This window comes from Lycorma delicatula, chromosome 1 (genome assembly GCF_047948215.1).
Source record: "Lycorma delicatula isolate Av1 chromosome 1, ASM4794821v1, whole genome shotgun sequence".
Taxonomy (NCBI): Eukaryota; Metazoa; Arthropoda; class Insecta; order Hemiptera; family Fulgoridae; genus Lycorma; species Lycorma delicatula.
Genome location: NC_134455.1, coordinates 7,758,425 through 7,778,375, shown reverse-complemented (window position 1 = coordinate 7,778,375; position 19,951 = coordinate 7,758,425). Strand labels below are relative to the sequence as shown.

Below are 19,951 nucleotides of genomic sequence, written 5' to 3'. Positions count from 1 at the left end.
ATAATTGCAAAGAAAAACGTTATGGCAGAATCTTGTGCACTCGCGGAGGATTAAGTTAAGACTGAGACCCGGCTGGTGGTGTTGGTTTTTCGGGGGCGCTTGCGCTCTTGGTGCTGGCACTGCTGGTTAGAGGTGGTAATGGCATCAAGACCGAGACCCGGTTCCCGGTGGGTGGGTGGGTGGGGGGGGGAACGGCATAGCCGGGCCCCATTTCCCCTCACCGGGGATTAGAGACAGGCACAGAAGATCCGAAACCGGGGTGGTTGACCTACCGTGCCGGGTGTTAAATCGGTGGGTGGGGAGACCGCCTTAGAGTCAAAAGGACACCTCCCTGGACCGAGTATACTTAACTGGATGTCCGGCCCAGGGATGTAGAGAGAAAAAACAACCTAAAACCGATTGACGACCCTCTGAATGAAGGCCTTAACTGAATTTTTCTTTGTGATTTATACACTGTTTAATGTGTTTGTGCATGTTTAGGATGTTTATTAATCTGCCTGAATGATTGCCGCTGATTCACCATTATTTTAAATAACATTTAAAAAAAAAGTAATTAGGAAGGCGCGTGGGGTTTTTTTTTAAAGCAAAGGCTGCGTGTGCGTGCGTGTTATACCAGATCCGATGTGAGTTATGTGGCATTGTAATTATGAAGTTGTGTTCTATAATAAATAAAGTATCCGTAAGATAAATTAGTTTTGGTTTAAAAAAAATGTTGTAATAACCTTGTGAACGCCTAGATTAAATAACTAAAATAACAGATTTAGTTACACTAAACCGATTATTATTAGCAGTAATGACAAGACTGTTTTGTAAGATAGGAGTCCAGCCGGCTAGCTAGTACTGAAGCGATCGTGCTTTTATTAACCTTCAGTACGACCATGACCATGACACACATTGTTTGTTTTATGATCAGCTGTTAGTTCTGCTCCACTTTAATCCAGTTCGATTTTTTTTATATAAACAGATACGGTAATACGCGTGTTTTTATTTTTATTAAACCGGCAAATGCAAACGCGTATGAATTTTTTATATATTATAACCTAATTAAAAGCGGTCTTATAATTTTACCTTTTCCCTCGAACCGGATATTTAAAATAATTATTTAAATTTTTATTTTAAAAATAATTTTTAATCGGTTATCACACCGTAAAACTTATATTCCTTATTTTATTCGCTTAATAGACCCTGTCTACATTTTATGGGATCTGTTCCTTTCTCAAACTTTTGATTTTTTTTTTTATAATTTAAAAAAACTAAACCTTATTTAACTATTAAGATAGACGGTTAAATAATAATTGATTGTCCTTTAACGTTGGATTAAAACAAAAATTTTCTAAGACTGCATTAATAAATACAAATTAGTATTATTTATTTTTTTAAATTAAATTTGGAAATATTCGTTCATAGTTAAAAATTGTTTGATTGTGCCCTCGCACAAAATATCATGAAATTCGGTATGCATTAGAGAGATCTTTTTTTCTGAAGTTTTAAAAGAATAAAAAAGAGGGTCGAGAACTTTTTTCTTAAAATGTATGAAATTATATTTTTTAGCCTATTTAATAATTATCACCGCCAGAAGAAAAATGCAATTTTTTTCAAATCGAGAAAAGAGAACCAAGGTCTTAAAAATATTAGTTATTTAAACATTTCTATGATAGGTTTAGAATTAAATTTTTAATTTTATGGAAATGTTCAGCAAGTTTAGCAACATCTTGGTCCAAATCTATTCTTCTTTTACCTTAAGATGTTATTTATCAAGAAATTAGTGATTAAACAGTAGTATTAAGTGTGTTTATAAAACTAAAAGAATATCAATAAAGCATGATGGCTGAATTCTCGATCTTCTGTTCCTCAGTTCGATTCCTGAAACTGTCATTTCAACCGTTTCATTCCTCATCACAAAAAGAATTCTGTGATCGAATATCGTATCTGTTGAATATAAATGAAAAAAAAAATAACTGATTAACGCTGTAATTAATAATAATTACATGAGAAATAGATAGTCTTCTTACTCTAAGGAGACTCTCTCTCTCTCTCTTTTCCTGTTTAGCCTCCGGTAACTACCGTTTAGATAATTCTTCAGAGGATGATATGTATGAGTGTAAATGAAGTGTAAAAGTCTTGTACATTCTCAGTTCGACCGTTCCTGAGATGTGTGGTTAATTGAAATCCAACACCACCAAAGAACACCGGTATCCACGATCTAGTATTCAAATCCGTGTAAAAATAACTGAACGCTGGAACTCTCGACTTCCAAATCAGCTGATTTGAGAAGCCGCGTTCATCACTAGACCAACCCGATGGGTCTACTCTAAGGAGACTATAAAATTTTATTCATTGCATTTTCATTGCAAACAGTATACTGCATTCCTGACCCTTACATTATTGCGGCCCGATACTCGTAATTCAGATTATCTTATAATACAGCTAGAGAGGAGTGAATGCGGTTGACGTAGAACAGTTGTTAAATTAATTTAACGAACTTTTATTGTCGGTTTTTAGAGACGTTTCATGCTGGTTCCAGACAACGAATATAAGTTAATATGCGTTAATTTTCTATTTAGATTAAACGTACAATAATTTTCATTTAGCTCACTATAATAATTTTTATTTTTTTCACTTCATACTGAAATCGAGCTTGTAATAATTAGCTACTTATTCTTCCGAAGCGATTTCTTATGTACTGTAGTGTTTGTAACTCATCCTTGGCTCACTTTTTAAAATCGCCTGAAGATTTTTGAGTAGCGTTTTACGATATTACCGGTATTACAAAACGAGAAAGTATAGAAAATAGATAATGTGTGGTAATTATACGCTAAGGATGCTTAGCTGGAGAATGAGTTTATAGTCATGATCATAAAATTTTTTCGATGATACTGTTCAAACTTTCGTTGCTCTACCAGTCGTTGAAGATCCGAAGAAATGTTGGATCAACAAAATGATATTTATTGTAAACCTTTATCGGAATAGGAAACGCGTTTTACGTTATGCTGGAAATTAAAAAAAAAAACTTTTGTGTTATTTATTTCCCGTTATTTTTGTTACGTAATTTTTAATTTCATTGTCACAAATTTGTTTAATAATCATATACCAACCTTATTATTATTTTTTTTTTAAATAATTCTATATTTACGGACTGTAAACGTAATTTACCTTGAATTATCCTTTCACATTAATCTAGTCAAAATTTTAAGATAATACTGAATGTGTCCTTGAGCACATACGAACTATATTTTTATAATAACATTTATGACCCACCTTAGGGGAAGACCGTCTAAAGCAAAGTTAAGGTCGTCCATCTAGGTCAGAAAGACCTAGGACCGCCTGCTTGGCCTGTCGGTCTAAAGAAGTTATTACGTATTACTTTCTCCCGTTAAAACATGAAAATGTTATAATTATATGCGTAACAGGGACGCTTCCTAATCTAAAAAATTAAATGAACTCAGTGTTTGTCCCTATCGATCGGCCGATTTATACTGGATAAACATTGAGATTTGTTGGTTTGATATTTTTAATTTTGATGATGGGTAAGATAGCGGTAAGCGTTAACTAATTTTAGATGTTCCAACACAATCGTCTAGCTCGAGAAGGGATATAGGAAAATCGTACCGTAACTTTCGCTATAGAGATTTAAAGTCAAACATATTTTTTCTAATTTTTTTCAAAACCGGTATATAATAATTTTTTTTTAAATCGTCGTGTGCTCTCTCCCATCACTTTAAAACAGAATTCAAAAGTACAGTATTTAAATGCGGTTTAAACTGAACACGACGTATTTACTGTTTTTACAAATAGCAGCCCATGTATGTAAGTGGTATACAAGAAAATTGGTATTAAAAAATCCAGTCCACCGGGTTGGTCTAGTGGTGAACGCGCCTTTCCAAATCAGCTGATTTGGAAGTCGAGAGTTCCAGCGTTCGAGTCCTAGTGAAGCCAGTTATTTTTACACGGATTTGAATACTAGATCGTGGATACCGGTGTTCTTTGGTGGTTAGGTTTCAATTAACCACACATCTCAGGAATAGTCGAACTGAGAATGTACAAGAGACTACACTTCATTTACACTCATACATATCATCCTCATTCATCCTCTGAAGAATTATCTAAACGGTAGTTACCGGAGGCTAAACAGGAAAAAGAAAGAAAAGGTATTAAAAAATCCAAAACATTTCTATTGGTGATTGGAAATTTACTTTGCAGCTGTTTAAATTTTTCATGTACGTTTTTTGTAACCGAAAATATAACTGATATTATAGTTGTAACTTCATTCACAACAATTATTTACAGAAATTTGTAGATTTAATAATTATGAAAACAACACCCGTTTACGATCAGAAAAATCACCTAAGTTGAGAAATGTTAGAAGTAAATTACTAACATTATCGTTACTAGTAATTGCACATTTTTCAATTATAGTTTATCTTCGGATTTCAGTGTCATTTTACGAATTAATAAGATTTATTATTAACACAGTACAAAACTTGTACGTGTCCTTTATTTACAGTTGTATAATACTGACCAAATAGAATATCTTTAGTTGAAAAATACGATTTTTATTTGTTTGTTGAAGTTTGTTATGCATTAGGTAGTAATTTCACTACAGTTGCTTATTTTATTATTAATATGCCGAAAACATGCACCTACCTGATTGATTATGTGTGATATAGTTTTGGTATTTGAATCCAATCCGTCCAGCGGAATTTATCATTTACGTCTCGTATTTATGTGTGTATTTCTTTTAACATATCTTATATAACCTTATTTCATCGATCGAGGTGTGTTAACCGTCAAGATTGCTAAATTTCACAACTGGTGGGTTTTGAAATATATAAAAAAAGTGGATATTTCGGACGATCGAAAAACGAATACTGTTCGGAAGGAAATCTTATTTCAAAGTATCGGTACGTAGATATTTCGTAACCGGTTTTCAGTGCAGCTTGTTTTTGATAAAACAAAGTTTTAGTAAGTAGTCAAAATTCCATCTCTGTGAATTATTTTTTACATCGAACTTTCTTTAGTAAAGTAATAATTAATGGAACGGTCGACAAACATTTGTGAGAATGCAATTGAGAGGAATTATTAAAATGTAGGCTTCCTTTTAAAAATCGAACTCCCTGAATTATTAAGCCATTGTAAGTTATAAAGTACGTTATATTAAGTACTCTTTTTATTAGGATCTAATAAAGTACGCTTTATTAAATAATAGAAGCACGCTCTAAAATTATTTTTATTAACTACGACAGTTAATTACCCAAATAGAAGAGAGAAAAAGTGTTTATTTAGTTATAATCTCTTCTAGTTGACCTTTCTTTTTCCTGTTTAATCTCCGGTAACTACCGTTCAGATAATACATCAGAGGATGATATGTATAAGTGTAAATGAAGTGTATAGTCTTGTACAGTCTCAGTTTGACCGTTCCTGAGATGTGTGGTTAATTGAAACCCAACCACCAAAGAACACCGGTATCCGCGATCTAATATTCAAATCCGTGTAAAAATAACTGGCTTTACTAGGACTTGAACGCTGGAACTCTCGACTTCCAAATCAGCTGATCATTTGGGAAGACGCGTTAACCACTAGATCAACCCGGTGGGTTGACCTTCTAGTTGACCTAGCGGGTTCGAATCTCACTCGGGTATTTGTAGTACGTTGCAATATTTCCATTCCTCATTCCCACGCCCAAGCTACGAGCTTATGAGGTGAATCAGTCTAATTTTACTGGTATTGTTTCATCTCTACCGACAAGTTTGAAAATTAAGTTTGCTTCAAAATAACTGTAAAACATCTCGAATTTGTTTTCCTTTTTAATTGTTATTTCGGTCAAGAAATAATTATCTTTAAAAATTAAAAAGATGTTAATGGTTATATTCTGAATAAAATTTTTTTTCAGTAATCAAAAAGTTAAAGTGTATTTAAATTGCAAATCTTAAAGTAATGAGAAGGACCACGCAATTACAAGCTGCTATTTTGGAACACTGCTCGTAAGAATATGTGCCTCAGTAATTGGTTTGCTAGAGTTATTGTACATCTACCGCGCTGTAGCAAAATATTGTATCACAGTCTTTTACGAACGTAACAATTCATCTGTGATGTAATAATATGTTTTGCATTATTATTGATATATACATTTTCTTTACCCGGCTTGTCAAAAAACTAAACAGCTTGTGTGTATATAAATACTATTACCACCACCACAATCATTATGGTACTTTTTAACTTGGTCCTACCGTCGGTCTGCCTGGTGATCTCTTTCCTTTTTTGATTTGTCCAGTCTTACTCTTCTGTTAAGAAGAATCTCTCTTCTCTTTGTAAAACATGATCGCTTACCTAATTCTTCTGCTCCCTAAGTCTCTTATATCTCCCTGTTTTTCCTAATCTCCCCTCTCCATATTCATTTATGGGGCCAAAGATGTATCTTTATTGATGCCTCTTTATTGAAGCATTGAGAACAAAATCCTAGTATCCATGTTTCTGCCCAATTCAATACATTTGATATGATAAAAGTATGATACAGTCTCAGTTTGGTGTAATATCTTTGATGACATAATCTTGTTGCATGCTTGGATGCATCTGCTGACGCCAACAAGATTGGTTCTATTTTTTATTTCTGGTGTCTGTGTTTATATCTGACATTATTTACTTAAACTAATCTACTTCCTCAAAACAGTGTCTCTCTGTGCATACTCTGTTCATCTGTGGGAATTTTTGTCTTATAAATCATGTGTATTTTGTTGTACCATTTGTATTTAGGCCTGTATATTCTGTTTGCAATCAGAACTTTGGTAATCTCCTCAAAGTCTTATTTATTTATATTTGCTATTATCTAATCATGCACACCTGATTAATATCAAGTTTCAGTTAGATTATAACTTGATATATACAAATTTCTTACTTCCTTGTATGAGGTAAAGGAAGTATTGTGATCATGAAAAATTTTGGTTTTCAGAATTCAGCGGAAATATCCATTTTGACCAACCCTGAATCCATTTTCACTAGTTTTGGCATGATGTCTGTACTTACGTATGTATGTATGTATCTGATAACTCAAAAACGATTAGCCGTAGTAGATTGAAATTTTGGATTTAGGACTGTTGTAACATCTAGCTGTGCAACTCTCCTTTCGATTGCAATCGACTGAACTAAAAGTGTCCAAAAAAGCTCAAAATCCCCAAAAAATGGATTTTGGACTTTTTCTTAACTGCAGTAATAAGCCCTCATTGAGAGCTTTTTTTAAGATATAAAATAAATGGTATTTATTTTCACTGTTTCCAGAGTTATAGCCAAATTAAATTTTAACAATTTTATACAATGAGGCATCCATGCCCGATCTTCAATAATTTGCAAAAAATTCTTATCTTTTAGTGCATTCCTCCTGTGATATTTTTGGACAATATTCTCCCTAAGTCTGAGTTGATCATCTTTGTTTTATTTGTTTTTCGTTGCCAATCATTTAATCGCTGTTTGGTTTGATATCTTCCTCATTATATTTAACATCTCTTAATTTTTTATTCTTCCTTTGTTCTTAACATTTTCTTTCTCTTCATATTCATCTTCTTGTTGTTTGTTTAAAATATATTTCTTTATGTTATCTTTCCTTTTCCTGTATGATTGTTTCTTTTTCATTTTTGATTATTCACCAAATAATCCAATAATAAAAACTGAATATCTTACACCGTAAGGTCGAAATTAACATTTGTAACCAGTATACAGGAGTTCAATGTACAGAGTAGTTTAATTATTATTAACTTTTACTTATACGACACACCAGAAATCTGAAAATTTTGTTAATCAGCAACTCGGGAAAATGTGAATAATACCAATCTAGTAATATGAGTAATAAAGGGACTTTTACTCTATCCTAATATTTCATGTAAGATTATACAATTAATATAAATATTTGATGTTAATAAAAACTTATATTTCAGCAGTTGTGTAACTGTCCACTTTATTAAAGAATTGGAGGATCGAATCTCACTTTCAAATGAAATAAGTTTAAATGAAGTGCAGCAAAAAATGTGTAGAATAACTGAATTCTTAAAGTGTGTTAATTTGCAGGTTTGAATCCAGAAATTTGTTTTTCTGTTAAGGAAACTTGCTTGTAAAACAACTGGATTAATTGTGTTTTACTGGCTGTTATACCTGTTAAGCTCTGTTTTCACTAAGCTTGTTTCTAGAAAGAAACGTGACCCAAATGAAAAAAATAATTTAAGAAGTGTAGTAATGAATTACATTTCTGTGCTATGTTTATTACTTCAGCATAAATTATTTATTAAAATTTTAGGCTTTTTGGGGTACAGGATATGTTAATTATTAATAATAGATGACTATTGGGTAGATTTCCAGGATACATGCTTCAATTATAGCAGTTTTTTTTCTCCCATTATAACTCACAACTTTCACCTGTGTAATTTATTTTACTTTTACTGGAGTACATTTTTAAAATTATTGTTGTAACAAAATAAACATTGAATCGTTTGAGATTATCATTTTTACAATGAACCTTTCTGTTGTTACTCATTTAGTTTTTGTAGTTACGATAATTAAGGTGTTAGAAACTGTCTAACTTCTACTATGTATAAGTTTTGCAGCTAAAGTAAAATAATAATGTACTTGTCATCCGTACAAGATACCACATATATCTGTACTTAATTTCCTATGCTATTTTTAGTTTGTTGTTTTTTCCAGCTATTGAGTTAAGCAGTATATGAACATACTGTTGAAGAAGTACATAATTTGTTAATTTACATTTCTATCTGGTCATTATTATTTCTATGGCACATATAAAGCATCTGAGGTACAACAGAGGTATTGCTTTTTCTGAAAGTATCAATGTTTACTATATGAGCAGTACCTACAGAGAATAGAATGATGGTGTCAGTAAGGTTAAAAATCACATTTATTTCTATGTATTCAGGATGCTGATAATATTCAACCCTCATTTTCTCTGTTTGGCCTGCAGCAGAATGTTATTATGAATGACATTGTCATTTTCAGGGTTGACTTATGATTTGTCTGGTTGCCTGTAATTGTATGGTTATAGTACTTCATATTCCATACAGGTAATTTTAAATCATTGTTATTATCATTTTCCTTTTTGAGTGATGTCTACAGTCTGTCACCTGATTACAACTGCTTAAAAAAAAAGAAAGCTAAACAGGGACTAAATGGAAAGGATAGATTTGTGACACATCATTTTAAAGACACTTGAGAAAAAACACTTTGAGCTACAAAACCCTAATTAAAATAGTACCCATTAAGTTGCCATTTAAAATCTTGTTGTTGGCCCCTCCAGTTGGGGTTAGAGTGTAGTGGTCTCATACTGAAAAATATAGTTAGAAGCATGTGCTAAATTTCATTTCTCAATGTTCAAATGTTAAACTTATCTCATTTGAAAGTGAGATACGATACTCCGTTAAATTATTAATTTAACAATCTTACATGAAATATTAGGATAGAGTAAAAGTCCCTTTATTACTCGTATGACTAGATCAGTATTATTCGTATCTTCGTGAGTTGCTGATTAACAAAAGTTTGAGATTTCTGGTGTGTCGTGTACGTAAAAGTTAATAATAATTAAACTACTTTGACAATCTACATTGACAATTGAATTGACAATCATACAGGAAAAGGAAAGATAACATGAAGAGATATACATAAAAAAACAAGAAGAAGATTAATATGAAGAGGGAAAGTTAAGAACAAGGGAAGAATAAAAAAATTAAGAGAAGATGATAAATATAAAGAGGAAGAAAACATTAAAACAAAAGAAAGAATAAAACAATTAAGAGAAGATGATAAATATAAAGGAGAAGAAACCGTTAAGACCAAGGAAAAAATAATAAGATTGAAAGGACGATGAATATAAAGAAATGATAAAATATGAAAGCTACAGAATGTGTACATAAATTAAGATCAGAAGAATTATATCAAAACAAAGAGTGATTAAATTATTGGCAACAAAAAACAAATAAATGAAGTGATGATCAACTCCGACTTAGGGAGAAAATTGTCTGACAATATCAGAGGACTAATGAACTAAAAGATAAGAATTTTTTGCAATTTATTAAAGATCGAGCATGCATGCCTTAGTGTATATGTTGTTCTTGTGAGGGTCTATTTTTCGGTTACTCTGTTGTTAACTATAAGAAACGATCAAATCTATGATTCCAAGAATTTCAGTATACTTATTTGAAATTCAGGGCAAACTTTTTCACTAACTATAATTCAAAAACCAATGTTTCCGGAGTTGTGTTTTTAAAAACATCTTTAGATAAAACATGTAAAATAAAACATCTTTAGACAGATGTTTTTTAAAAATATTTTCTTAAAATGTGCTTTTGCACATTTATGTGTGATTTTGTGAATCCACTCTTACTTTAAACTACAATATGTGATTTTTCATTTGGAGACTATTTTATTGTAGAAATTTTTATTCTTTTAATTAAAATTATTACTGTAGTTTTAGAAAAATGAACTGGTTATGATTTTATTTGATATTACTTGTTTGATTTTAAAGTATTTCTACAATAGTTAAATATTATTATAAAACACTATGAAAAAATTGTTTGAGTCATAAAAACAGTTTGTTTGAAAATCTTTAAATCGACTAGCAGCAAGTCTAAAAACACTTTTCTACTGCACTGAATGCGTGTTCTATGTGTTAATTCATTATGTATTATTTATTACATCCTTAATTAATAAATGTTAAAAATATCTTGCAAATCTTTTCCAACATTTAAAAGGCCTAGCAGTAGTAATTATAGGAAATGTCATTATTTTTATATTATGAATTAAAAGAAAGATCTTTATCAATTAAATAAACTTTATTTATTTATTTATTACTGGTAATTTTCCTTTAATGTACTGTTTATAATGTTAAAAATATTTATTATATGTATATTTATCACTAAGGAAAAAGTGTATGTGCCAATTTACTATAGACAGATAATATATACTTTTTTTGTATGCAATACCGTTGTGGTTTCTATGGGAATATTTACTAAATAACCAATGCTAACTGGCTAGCATTTGATGTATTGATTACTAATCCACATGTTACGAATTTTCAGAGTTATTTTGATATATTCTCAAATATAGTTATTTGCATTATTTATTGAGATGTTGAAATTTATTCTTTAAATTAGCAACCTGTCAGGATTTTCTGTTTGGGACATTTTTAAATAATAGTCTACTAATAATAATTAATAGTTATTGTTTATAGTAAATAATCATATATATTTTTAGCAGAATAAACTTTACAAGCAACATTGGAGAAATAATTGTCAGTTTTATGTTTATGTACATATAACTAACATTTAAATGTTGATCCACATTTTCATTTCCACTCATAGAATTTTAATTTGCTTAAATTTAGTTCTTTATTTATTATTTTCTTTTTATATATGAAAAGAAAAGAAAATTGTAACTGAAGGTGAAACGTGTTGAAATATTTTCTGAGTATTTATTATTTCTGAAAAAAGTTTCTTTATTCAAAAGTAGATAAACTAAATAATTTAGTTATAAAATGGTTTCCTGTAGACAATTAAAGCTGCCAATGAATCTGTTATTATTCTTGAAGTTTTTTATTATCAGAGAAGGTGAAACATTGTAAAATTGTTTAGTATTAAAGAAATTTGAATTTAAATTTTAAACGAAGATAAATCCTTTAAAGAAATGAGCTTTAAAAATTTCTATGGCTCGGCTAATGAATTTTAAAAATCTTTGCTGAATAATGTTTTAAAAACTTGTATTTTTAATTATGAAGATTTTTATTTATGGGAATCTTTTTTTTTATTTCAGGACCGTAATGAGAGGTTATTTTATCGTTTCCTTTCTGAAAATGTTGCTGAATTAATGCCAGTTGTTTACACACCTACAGTCGGTCTTGCTTGCCAACAATATGGTCTCATTTATAGAAGACCACGTGGTCTTTTCATCACAATTTATGATAAGGACCATATATATGACATCCTCAAGAACTGGTGTGTATATTATAATACAATTAAACTGTGGTTGCTTGTGGTGGGAGGAATACAAGCTGGAGAACATATTATTGTTTTTATGTAGTTTATATTTTATATTAGAGAAAGTTAGCAACACACAAAATTCATCCATAAAGGTGTACAGGATTCAAATGTCAGTTTTTTATAATATAGTTGCATTTAGTATTGTTTATTATAAAGAAATGTGTCCATTTCCAGCTTAATTTTCAAATGTATTATGCTATATTATAGTTTTTACTGATATCATAATATCAAAGTAAATAGATTAAAATATTTATAAAAATGATGTTAAAAACAGTTACGTAAAACATACTGACATTCTTGCAATCTTTTGTGCATTCAACATTTGATAACCAAGAGAAGTTGACAGTGGGTCCCTTTTGGGTCTGCCCAAAACAAAATATGACTGTACTAACATGCCACTATTTACCTGAATATTAATTATCCAGAAACATAACAAGCAGAAGCAAGCCCTTACTTTTATGAATAATTAGTTTCCAAAATATTTGGATAAAATGTTGACACTATACCCACTTCATTGTTCTTTGATCCCTAACTGGCAACTGAAGGGCAGCTGGCCAAGCAAACAATACGCTACTGTGGATGTCGCAGGATTCTGAACTTTGCTCAAAAGACTATACAATGCTTTATGGTCTATAGCGATGATCCTGGCCTGGTTAAGGTCAATTTTCTGATTCTACAGGTCATCTGCAACTTGTTTTAACCAAGTTTTCTGTGGACCAGATCTTTGAAACATCCACTGAGTAGGACATTGCCTACAGCGCAGTCTGAGCGGCACGATCTGGGTCCATCCAGCACACATGACCAAACCATCTCAGCCTCCACGTTTGGATCTGCTCTTCAATTGTTGGTTGCTACCCGCATCTGGATCTGGTGCAGGCATCACATCTGGAAAACCTGTAGCCGGTTCAAGTCTGTTTAGAGGAGGGCCCAAGTTCCTGTTCCATAGAGGAGAATTGGGATGATAAGTGTGTAGAAGAGGTGTTTTTGCCTGGATGGTAATGTTTGCCCGCTTCCATAGGCACAATTTTATTGAAGTGAAAGCTGTAGCTGCCTGCCCAATCCTGATGTGGATTTCAGCTGTGAGCCAATTTCTTTTCTTGGACCAGTGATCCCAAGATATTTGAACTCTTGGACTTGTTCGATCTGAACTCCTCCAAGGTAAAAAATGGATTGTGAGCTGTCAGTTGTTACTATCTTTGTTTTGTCAACATTAATCCTCAGTCTGAAGACTCTGCTATACTAGAGGCCTCATAAAAAATATCTGTGGCCTCAGCATCACTGTTAGCAAATATGGCGCTGTCTGCAAACATCAGGTTAGTTATGTAGTGATCCTTATCATATTGAACTCCACGCCTTCCTGCAGATGCTCTCCACATTATAGCATCAATTACAATGTTGAACAGCAGTGGAGAAATGATATATCCCTGATGAACTCCTGTTTAAATGGAAAATGCATTGGATAATTCATTTTGGATTCACACACACCTGGTTAACCCATTCCATGACACTTGGAAAAGGTGAATGGTTACATGTTCGGCTTTCAGTACATTCTATACTGCTGGCCAGTGGATGCAGTCAAATGCTCACTTGAGTCATTGAACACAATAACTGTTCGTATTTCGCTTGATTGACTCCATCAGCTGGGAGGGAGGAATGAAGATCTGATCACAGCAGCCACAATGTGGCCGAAATCTAGCTTGCTCTTCACAGCTCGTTTGTTCACAATGTTTCTACAGTTGCATTGAATGACTTTCATGAACACTTTGCCAATGATTGAAAGGAGGGTGATGGCCATGATAGTTTTTACAATCTTGACAGTTCCCCTTTTTTGGATTGGTATGATAATTGATAGATTTCTTCCAGGTGGAAGGCTCTGTGAGCCAGATCAACTGAAGTATGTGGAGTTGGTGAAGCTGAATGTCACTTCCAGCTTTGATCGCCTCCGCTGTGATCTCATCCACTCCAGGTGCTTTGCCATTCTTCAACGACCTTATTGCTGTTTTATCTTCTTCAATCATTGTTTGATAATGATTTAATGGCATTGCTGGTGCATCAATTTGTGGCATGGCTGCAAGAGATCTTTGTGAAGGATTGTGGTTTTTGAGTTCCCTGGAAAAACTCCTTTCCAGTGCTTTAACCATTCATTTGATGATCACACAAAGGATCTATCCTTCTTTCAGATGTTGTCATTGGTTGATTTTGGTCTTTCCACTTAACGTTCTGAATGTTTGGTACAGGGTATGGTATTCATGCTTGGATGCGGCTTCAAGGTCAGCTACTATTTCATTCCAATATGCCCCCTATCTTCTTTCATTTTCTGTCAGACATCTTTGTTTAATTGCCTAATAGTTTGTTTGTTTATTTAATTGTGTTCATAGTTGGTCAATTTTTGCTTGTTTCCATTTTTCCACCATTTCCAGGCACTGATCTGAAATCCATGGCTGCGTTCTATGGCGGATGGTGTTGCACAATGGTTTGGTGCAATCCATGATTGCTTTAAATACCTGGTTCTCCTCATCATTGACATCATCTCTTACCAGTTGTTCAAATCGATTCGAAAGAGCAATCTGGAATTCCTGCCTGCATATGGGATCCCAGTAAGTGTGACCAGTTCAGTCTGGCTGATGGTGGTGACTTGCGCATTGCGTGAAAAAGGCGCATTTGTATTTTGGCCCAAACACGGTAGATCCACAATCAGGTCTATAATCAGATCAGGTTTCAGATCTACAATCTGGTTCTTGCATTGCACACATATCCTGGTGTAATGACTGGAATTGGGAACTTCAGGATGTGTGTGCCATGTGTACTTCATTGTTACTCACATTAATTAGGAATGGTTGTTCCTAAACTCAGCAAAACTTTCTGAATATAAACCTAGTCAAAGAAACTCTTTTTGCAATTATGTTTATCCATTACCTGTATTATACTATCTTTTTAGGAAACCCATCTTATTGTACTAAGGTTGACAAATGAAATTCTATCTAACAGTACTGCATTTTTTTATTGTACTTTAAATACAATAAATTTTGTGATTTTTAAAATGGGTGTTTCTTTACTTATTGCATATTAATTTTTCAGTTTAAAGTAATATCATATTTAATGTGTTTGTTGTTTAATTTAATGTTTTTTATGTTTTTTTTTTACGTACTTTTGTTCCAAATAGAGCTGAGCTCCACAAATGAGCAGCCAGATAAAAAAATAAACTATTATTATAAGAGAATGTAAAAAGTGTGACAAGCAAGTAATGAAACTGTTAAGTTTTACCTTTAATTAATCTTTAGTCAAACATAATTTCATTGAGAAGCTATGATCATGTAATCTTCATATTAATACTGTTAGCCCTCATTTGAGGTTCCTTTCAGCTGGTCTGTCATTGCATTTGAATATTGGTGTAGTTCCTAAATGATAAATCTCTCAGATGGATGTGTACCTCAAGTACACATTATAATTAAAAAAAAAAAAATTGAAACAATATACCTGTATGGTCAGTAAAAGAATGGTACAGACAAAATTAAATTAAATAGTACAAAATTAAATGTAGAAAAAAAAGATGAAATAAAAATATCAATACAAATTAATTAGGAAAAAATCGAACACCCTACATTTATAGGGTGTTATAAATATTATAACACCCATTATAAATGTTATAATATTATAACTTATCTAATATTCCTACTGTCATTACTATATAATAGTATTTTTTGTGATTTTAACAGACCTTTTAGTCTGAAAGCATTTTCATATATCTTCACCCTTTTGTACATTGCATTACACTAAAAAACATATACGAACAATAATCAGTGTGTTGTGAATGAATCTGTTTTCATTAAAATTTACTAATTTATTTTGGATAAATATTTTCCTTTTTTTTTTTTTTTGAAAAAAAAAAAAGCATATGGAAAGCATTGCATCTAATGGCAATGTTGTTATGGTGCTGTATTAAAATTTTTTTTCTTAATCAGTGGTTCAAATTTTCTTTTAAATTTTTTCAGGCCTGAAACGGATGTTAGAGCAATAGTAGTAACAGATGGCCAACGTATCTTAGGTCTTGGAGATTTAGGAGCTTATGGCATGGGTATTCCAGTTGGTAAACTGGCATTGTACACAGCTCTTGGTGGTATTAAACCTCATCAGTGCCTTCCAATTACACTTGATGTTGGTACCAATAATGAGGTAAGAAAATTTAACAGTAAATATCTCATTAAAACATCTACATGACATGAACTTGAATAACCCTTAATAGGAATGGAAAAACCAAATAACGTATAGTATAAAACCAAATCGTTACTTATAGTGTAGTTTTTCATTTGATTACAATCACTTTTTATATACAAGGGTAAGTCAATTATTATCCGCAATTTAGTTACATTTTTGTTTATGTTGGTAGTACTGTCATTTTGCGTAGATGATGCATGCATGGTTTAATTGTTATGTCTGTGCAGGTTTGATGCTGCTAGGTTAGTTCCATTATCGCTGCCCTGCCGTTAATCATGGCTGCTTCGCTTTCTGTTTGCACCAAAAGAAGAGCAACGTTCAGTAATCCGTTGTTTGTGGTCAGAAGGTGTACCAGGGACCGAAATTCATCAAAGACTTTTGGTACAGTACAGAAACAGTGTGTTGCCACAACAGAGTGTCTACGAATGGATTGAAAAATTGTCGCACAAGTGTTACGCACGACGAAGGAGCCAGATGACCATTTATCACCACAAATGAGGAAAACATTGAGTGTGCTCATGACATGGTTTTCTTAGACAGATGAGTAACTATCGATGAAGTGGCACATCGTCTGTAAATTAGTCACGGTTCTGCCTATGAAATCATCCACAACAGACTTGGGTTTCATAGTCTGTGCAAGATGGGTCCCAAAACAACTCGCACAGTTCCATAAACACACTTGGACATTGCCAAAAACATTTGGATAGCTATGGTAACAAATGGGACATCTTCTTAGACAGAATCATCGGTTGTGACGAAACACGTATCCATCATTATGAGCTGGAGAGTAAATGGCAGAGTATGGAATGGAAACAACCAAATTCGCCCTGCAAAAAAAAGTTGAAGACCCAACCATCTGCAGGAAAACTGATGCTTACAGTTTTTTGGGACTCACAAGGCCCAGTACTGGAATATTATGAGGAAAGGGGCACGACAATAAACAGTGAGCGTTACAGTGAGATGCTTACTGCCAAGCTGAAGCCTGCAATTCGAAGCAAACACTGAGGACTGCTGTTGAAAGGTGTTGTATTGTTGCATGACAATGCCCGTCCACATACTGCTGCCCACACTGCTGAAACGCTCCATAAACTCAAGTTTGAAGTACTGGCTCATCTTCCGTATAGTCCTGATCTTGCCCCTTCTGACTACCACTGGTCCACTCAAAGAGGCATTAAGGGGCTGTCGATTTACCTCGGATGAAACAGTGAAAGAAACTGTGCATTCCTGGTTTTCAACCGCAAACCTTCTTTTATGAGGGCATCAGGAAGCTTGTGCAATGATGGATCAAGTACATTGAAATGCATGGGGACTGTGTTGAAAAATGATATACATGTAAGTTTCCTATTTGTATTGTAATAAAATTTATAACTACATTGCAGATAATAATTGACTTACCCTCGTAGTATAGAATCAATTATTGAACATTTTTTTATAGTAATTTTTTTATCTAATGCATCATAATTTTTTTTTTTTTTTATCTAATGCATCAGTACTTGAAATTTTATAACTTTGGAGCAATACTCAGGCAAGCAGTATTCTTGCCTGAAAAATGTTTTATTTGATTAGTTCTGCAGAACTGAAACATTTAATTTTAGTTGTATTTTTTTTTATTTTTAAAATATATTTGCAAAATTAGGTTTAAATTTTATATTTATAATAATAATAGTAACAGGATAAGTACTCGTTGTATATGAGAAAAGCCTCCAAGTCAGTTTATACAGTTTGAAATGCAGATTTTCTGTAATATTTTAGTTTACAAATATCCTAGTATGGTGATGATCATGGGTATATTACAAATATCAAAGAAAATTATTGATTGATTTTCTTTCTGAATAAAAAATATTGTTTAATATTTCTAAAGTAAGACACCAGTTCTTCTTTAAATGAAACTATTACATATTGATGTAATATTTTTGATGTTTGATTATTCATGACTTGGAATTATATTTTTCATGAGTTCTCATTCGTCTTATTACTACCGTTATTTTATTTCTGTAGTGTGAGGAATTATTTTACAGAATTATTTCTACTGTTGTGAAATATTTGATTTATTGATTTAGTTTTGGTAATTACTCAAGACCAATTCATTTTACAATCACATAATTCTTATATAAACATTTGCTAATGCTCTTGCTTTGTGTATTTAGTTGCCAGATTTGTAAGAAATATGAGGGGTTTATGTTTGTTGATTTAGCACAGAGATTACATTAGTGTTTTTCAGTATTCTGTAATTCGCTTTATACAGTACATCATCATCATTCTTACATCATTTCATCATTATGTAAAAAAGTGTGGCTTCAATCATTCATTAATTTTTATCCTTCAGTGTTAAGTAAACCAGTCATTAGTTTAAAAAAATTACAGAATAACAGTTGTTCATTTTTTAGTTGTGTTTGCTAAAACCACTTTTTTTAACTATTCTAATTCATTCTTTTTAAAATTGAACTTATGTTAAATATTGGCCGAATTATAGGTCATTTCTTTTATATATCATTGTAATCTTAAAATTACTTGATCATAATGAGTTTTATAATTAAAGATTTCTTGAATGCTAGCCCATCATGTGCAGCTTTATTTAGTTTGGATCAGTAGGTAACTACATCTCTTGCTACATAGGATCTATTAATAAAGCCAAACTGCAAATACTGGCTGGTAAACCAAATATCAGGAGACTAGTAATTAATTTTTTAATTAATTAACTAGTATATCTTAATAGCCAGTTAAATAATCCGTCAAATTCCAAATAAAAAGGTGTAAACTGATTTTTAAGTGGGCTGAACTGCTTTGACATTAGCAATTAATAAATATCTCCAGTATACTCTAGGAAAACTTGATTTTGGTATTGTTGTTTTGGCTATTTTATTTTTATTTCAGTAAGGATTGAAGGTTTTATTCCCAGAATTGCAAGGCTTTACTCCAAAGGTATTCTTGTTCCATGAACTATTAGATTATAACAGGAAGTAGTTCTGAACGATCAGTTATAAACACATGAATGAGGCATGTACAGTTTTGATATAAAGAATAACAAGCAACTTTTTTGAAAAAAATTATATTCACCTGAAAGCCTAGATCGTAATCCAGTCATATAAATTTCTGTCTACATTAAAGCACTTATATCATGTGACAATCTATAAAGCTTCTGCGTACCAACTTCATAGAAGTCTGCCGCCTGATAAGATAACCATTGCTGAATAGCTGTTCTGACATCATCATGGTGGTGATTTAAATGCAGGAATAAGTGATAGTCCCTAGACACAAGGTCAAGGCAGGTGATCAACTTGTTCCCAGCTAAATGACATGATGAGATCAAATGCGTGCGACGAGCTGTATATAGCTGAGCATAGTTGTGAAGTAGCACAATTCCCTTAATGAGCATGCTACACCTTCTGTTTTGGATTGCGCAATGCAGTTTAATCAAGGTCTCACAATATGTTTCTGCATTTATAATTTCACCCCTAGACAAAAAATCAACACCCAACAGCCCCTGTCTATCCCAAAACACAGTGCACATGATTTTCCAGACAAACATTGTTTACTTGAACTTCACTTTCTTGGGAAGTGTTGAATGTCTCCATTCCTTGGACAGTTGTTTTGATTCTGGCATAATGCAAGACACCCATGTTTCATCACTAGTAACGGTTCGGCTTAAAAACTGATTGCCTTCATTGCTGTACTGCGTGAGAAAATTCAAAGCACTGGCTAAACATTTG

General features: G+C 32.4%; 1 protein-coding gene across 3 annotated transcripts in view; it reads left to right on the top strand.

Moving 5' to 3' along the window:
* Positions 1-19,951, top strand: part of LOC142323500 (NADP-dependent malic enzyme-like) — a 267,327-nt gene that overhangs the window by 213,833 nt on the left and 33,543 nt on the right. For all 3 annotated transcript variants that reach the window (XM_075363280.1, XM_075363361.1, XM_075363446.1), the window contains 2 exons: positions 11,800-11,981; positions 16,019-16,199. In XM_075363280.1, coding sequence (XP_075219395.1) covers positions 11,800-11,981; positions 16,019-16,199 — 363 coding nt within the window. The remainder of the gene's footprint in view (positions 1-11,799; positions 11,982-16,018; positions 16,200-19,951) is intronic.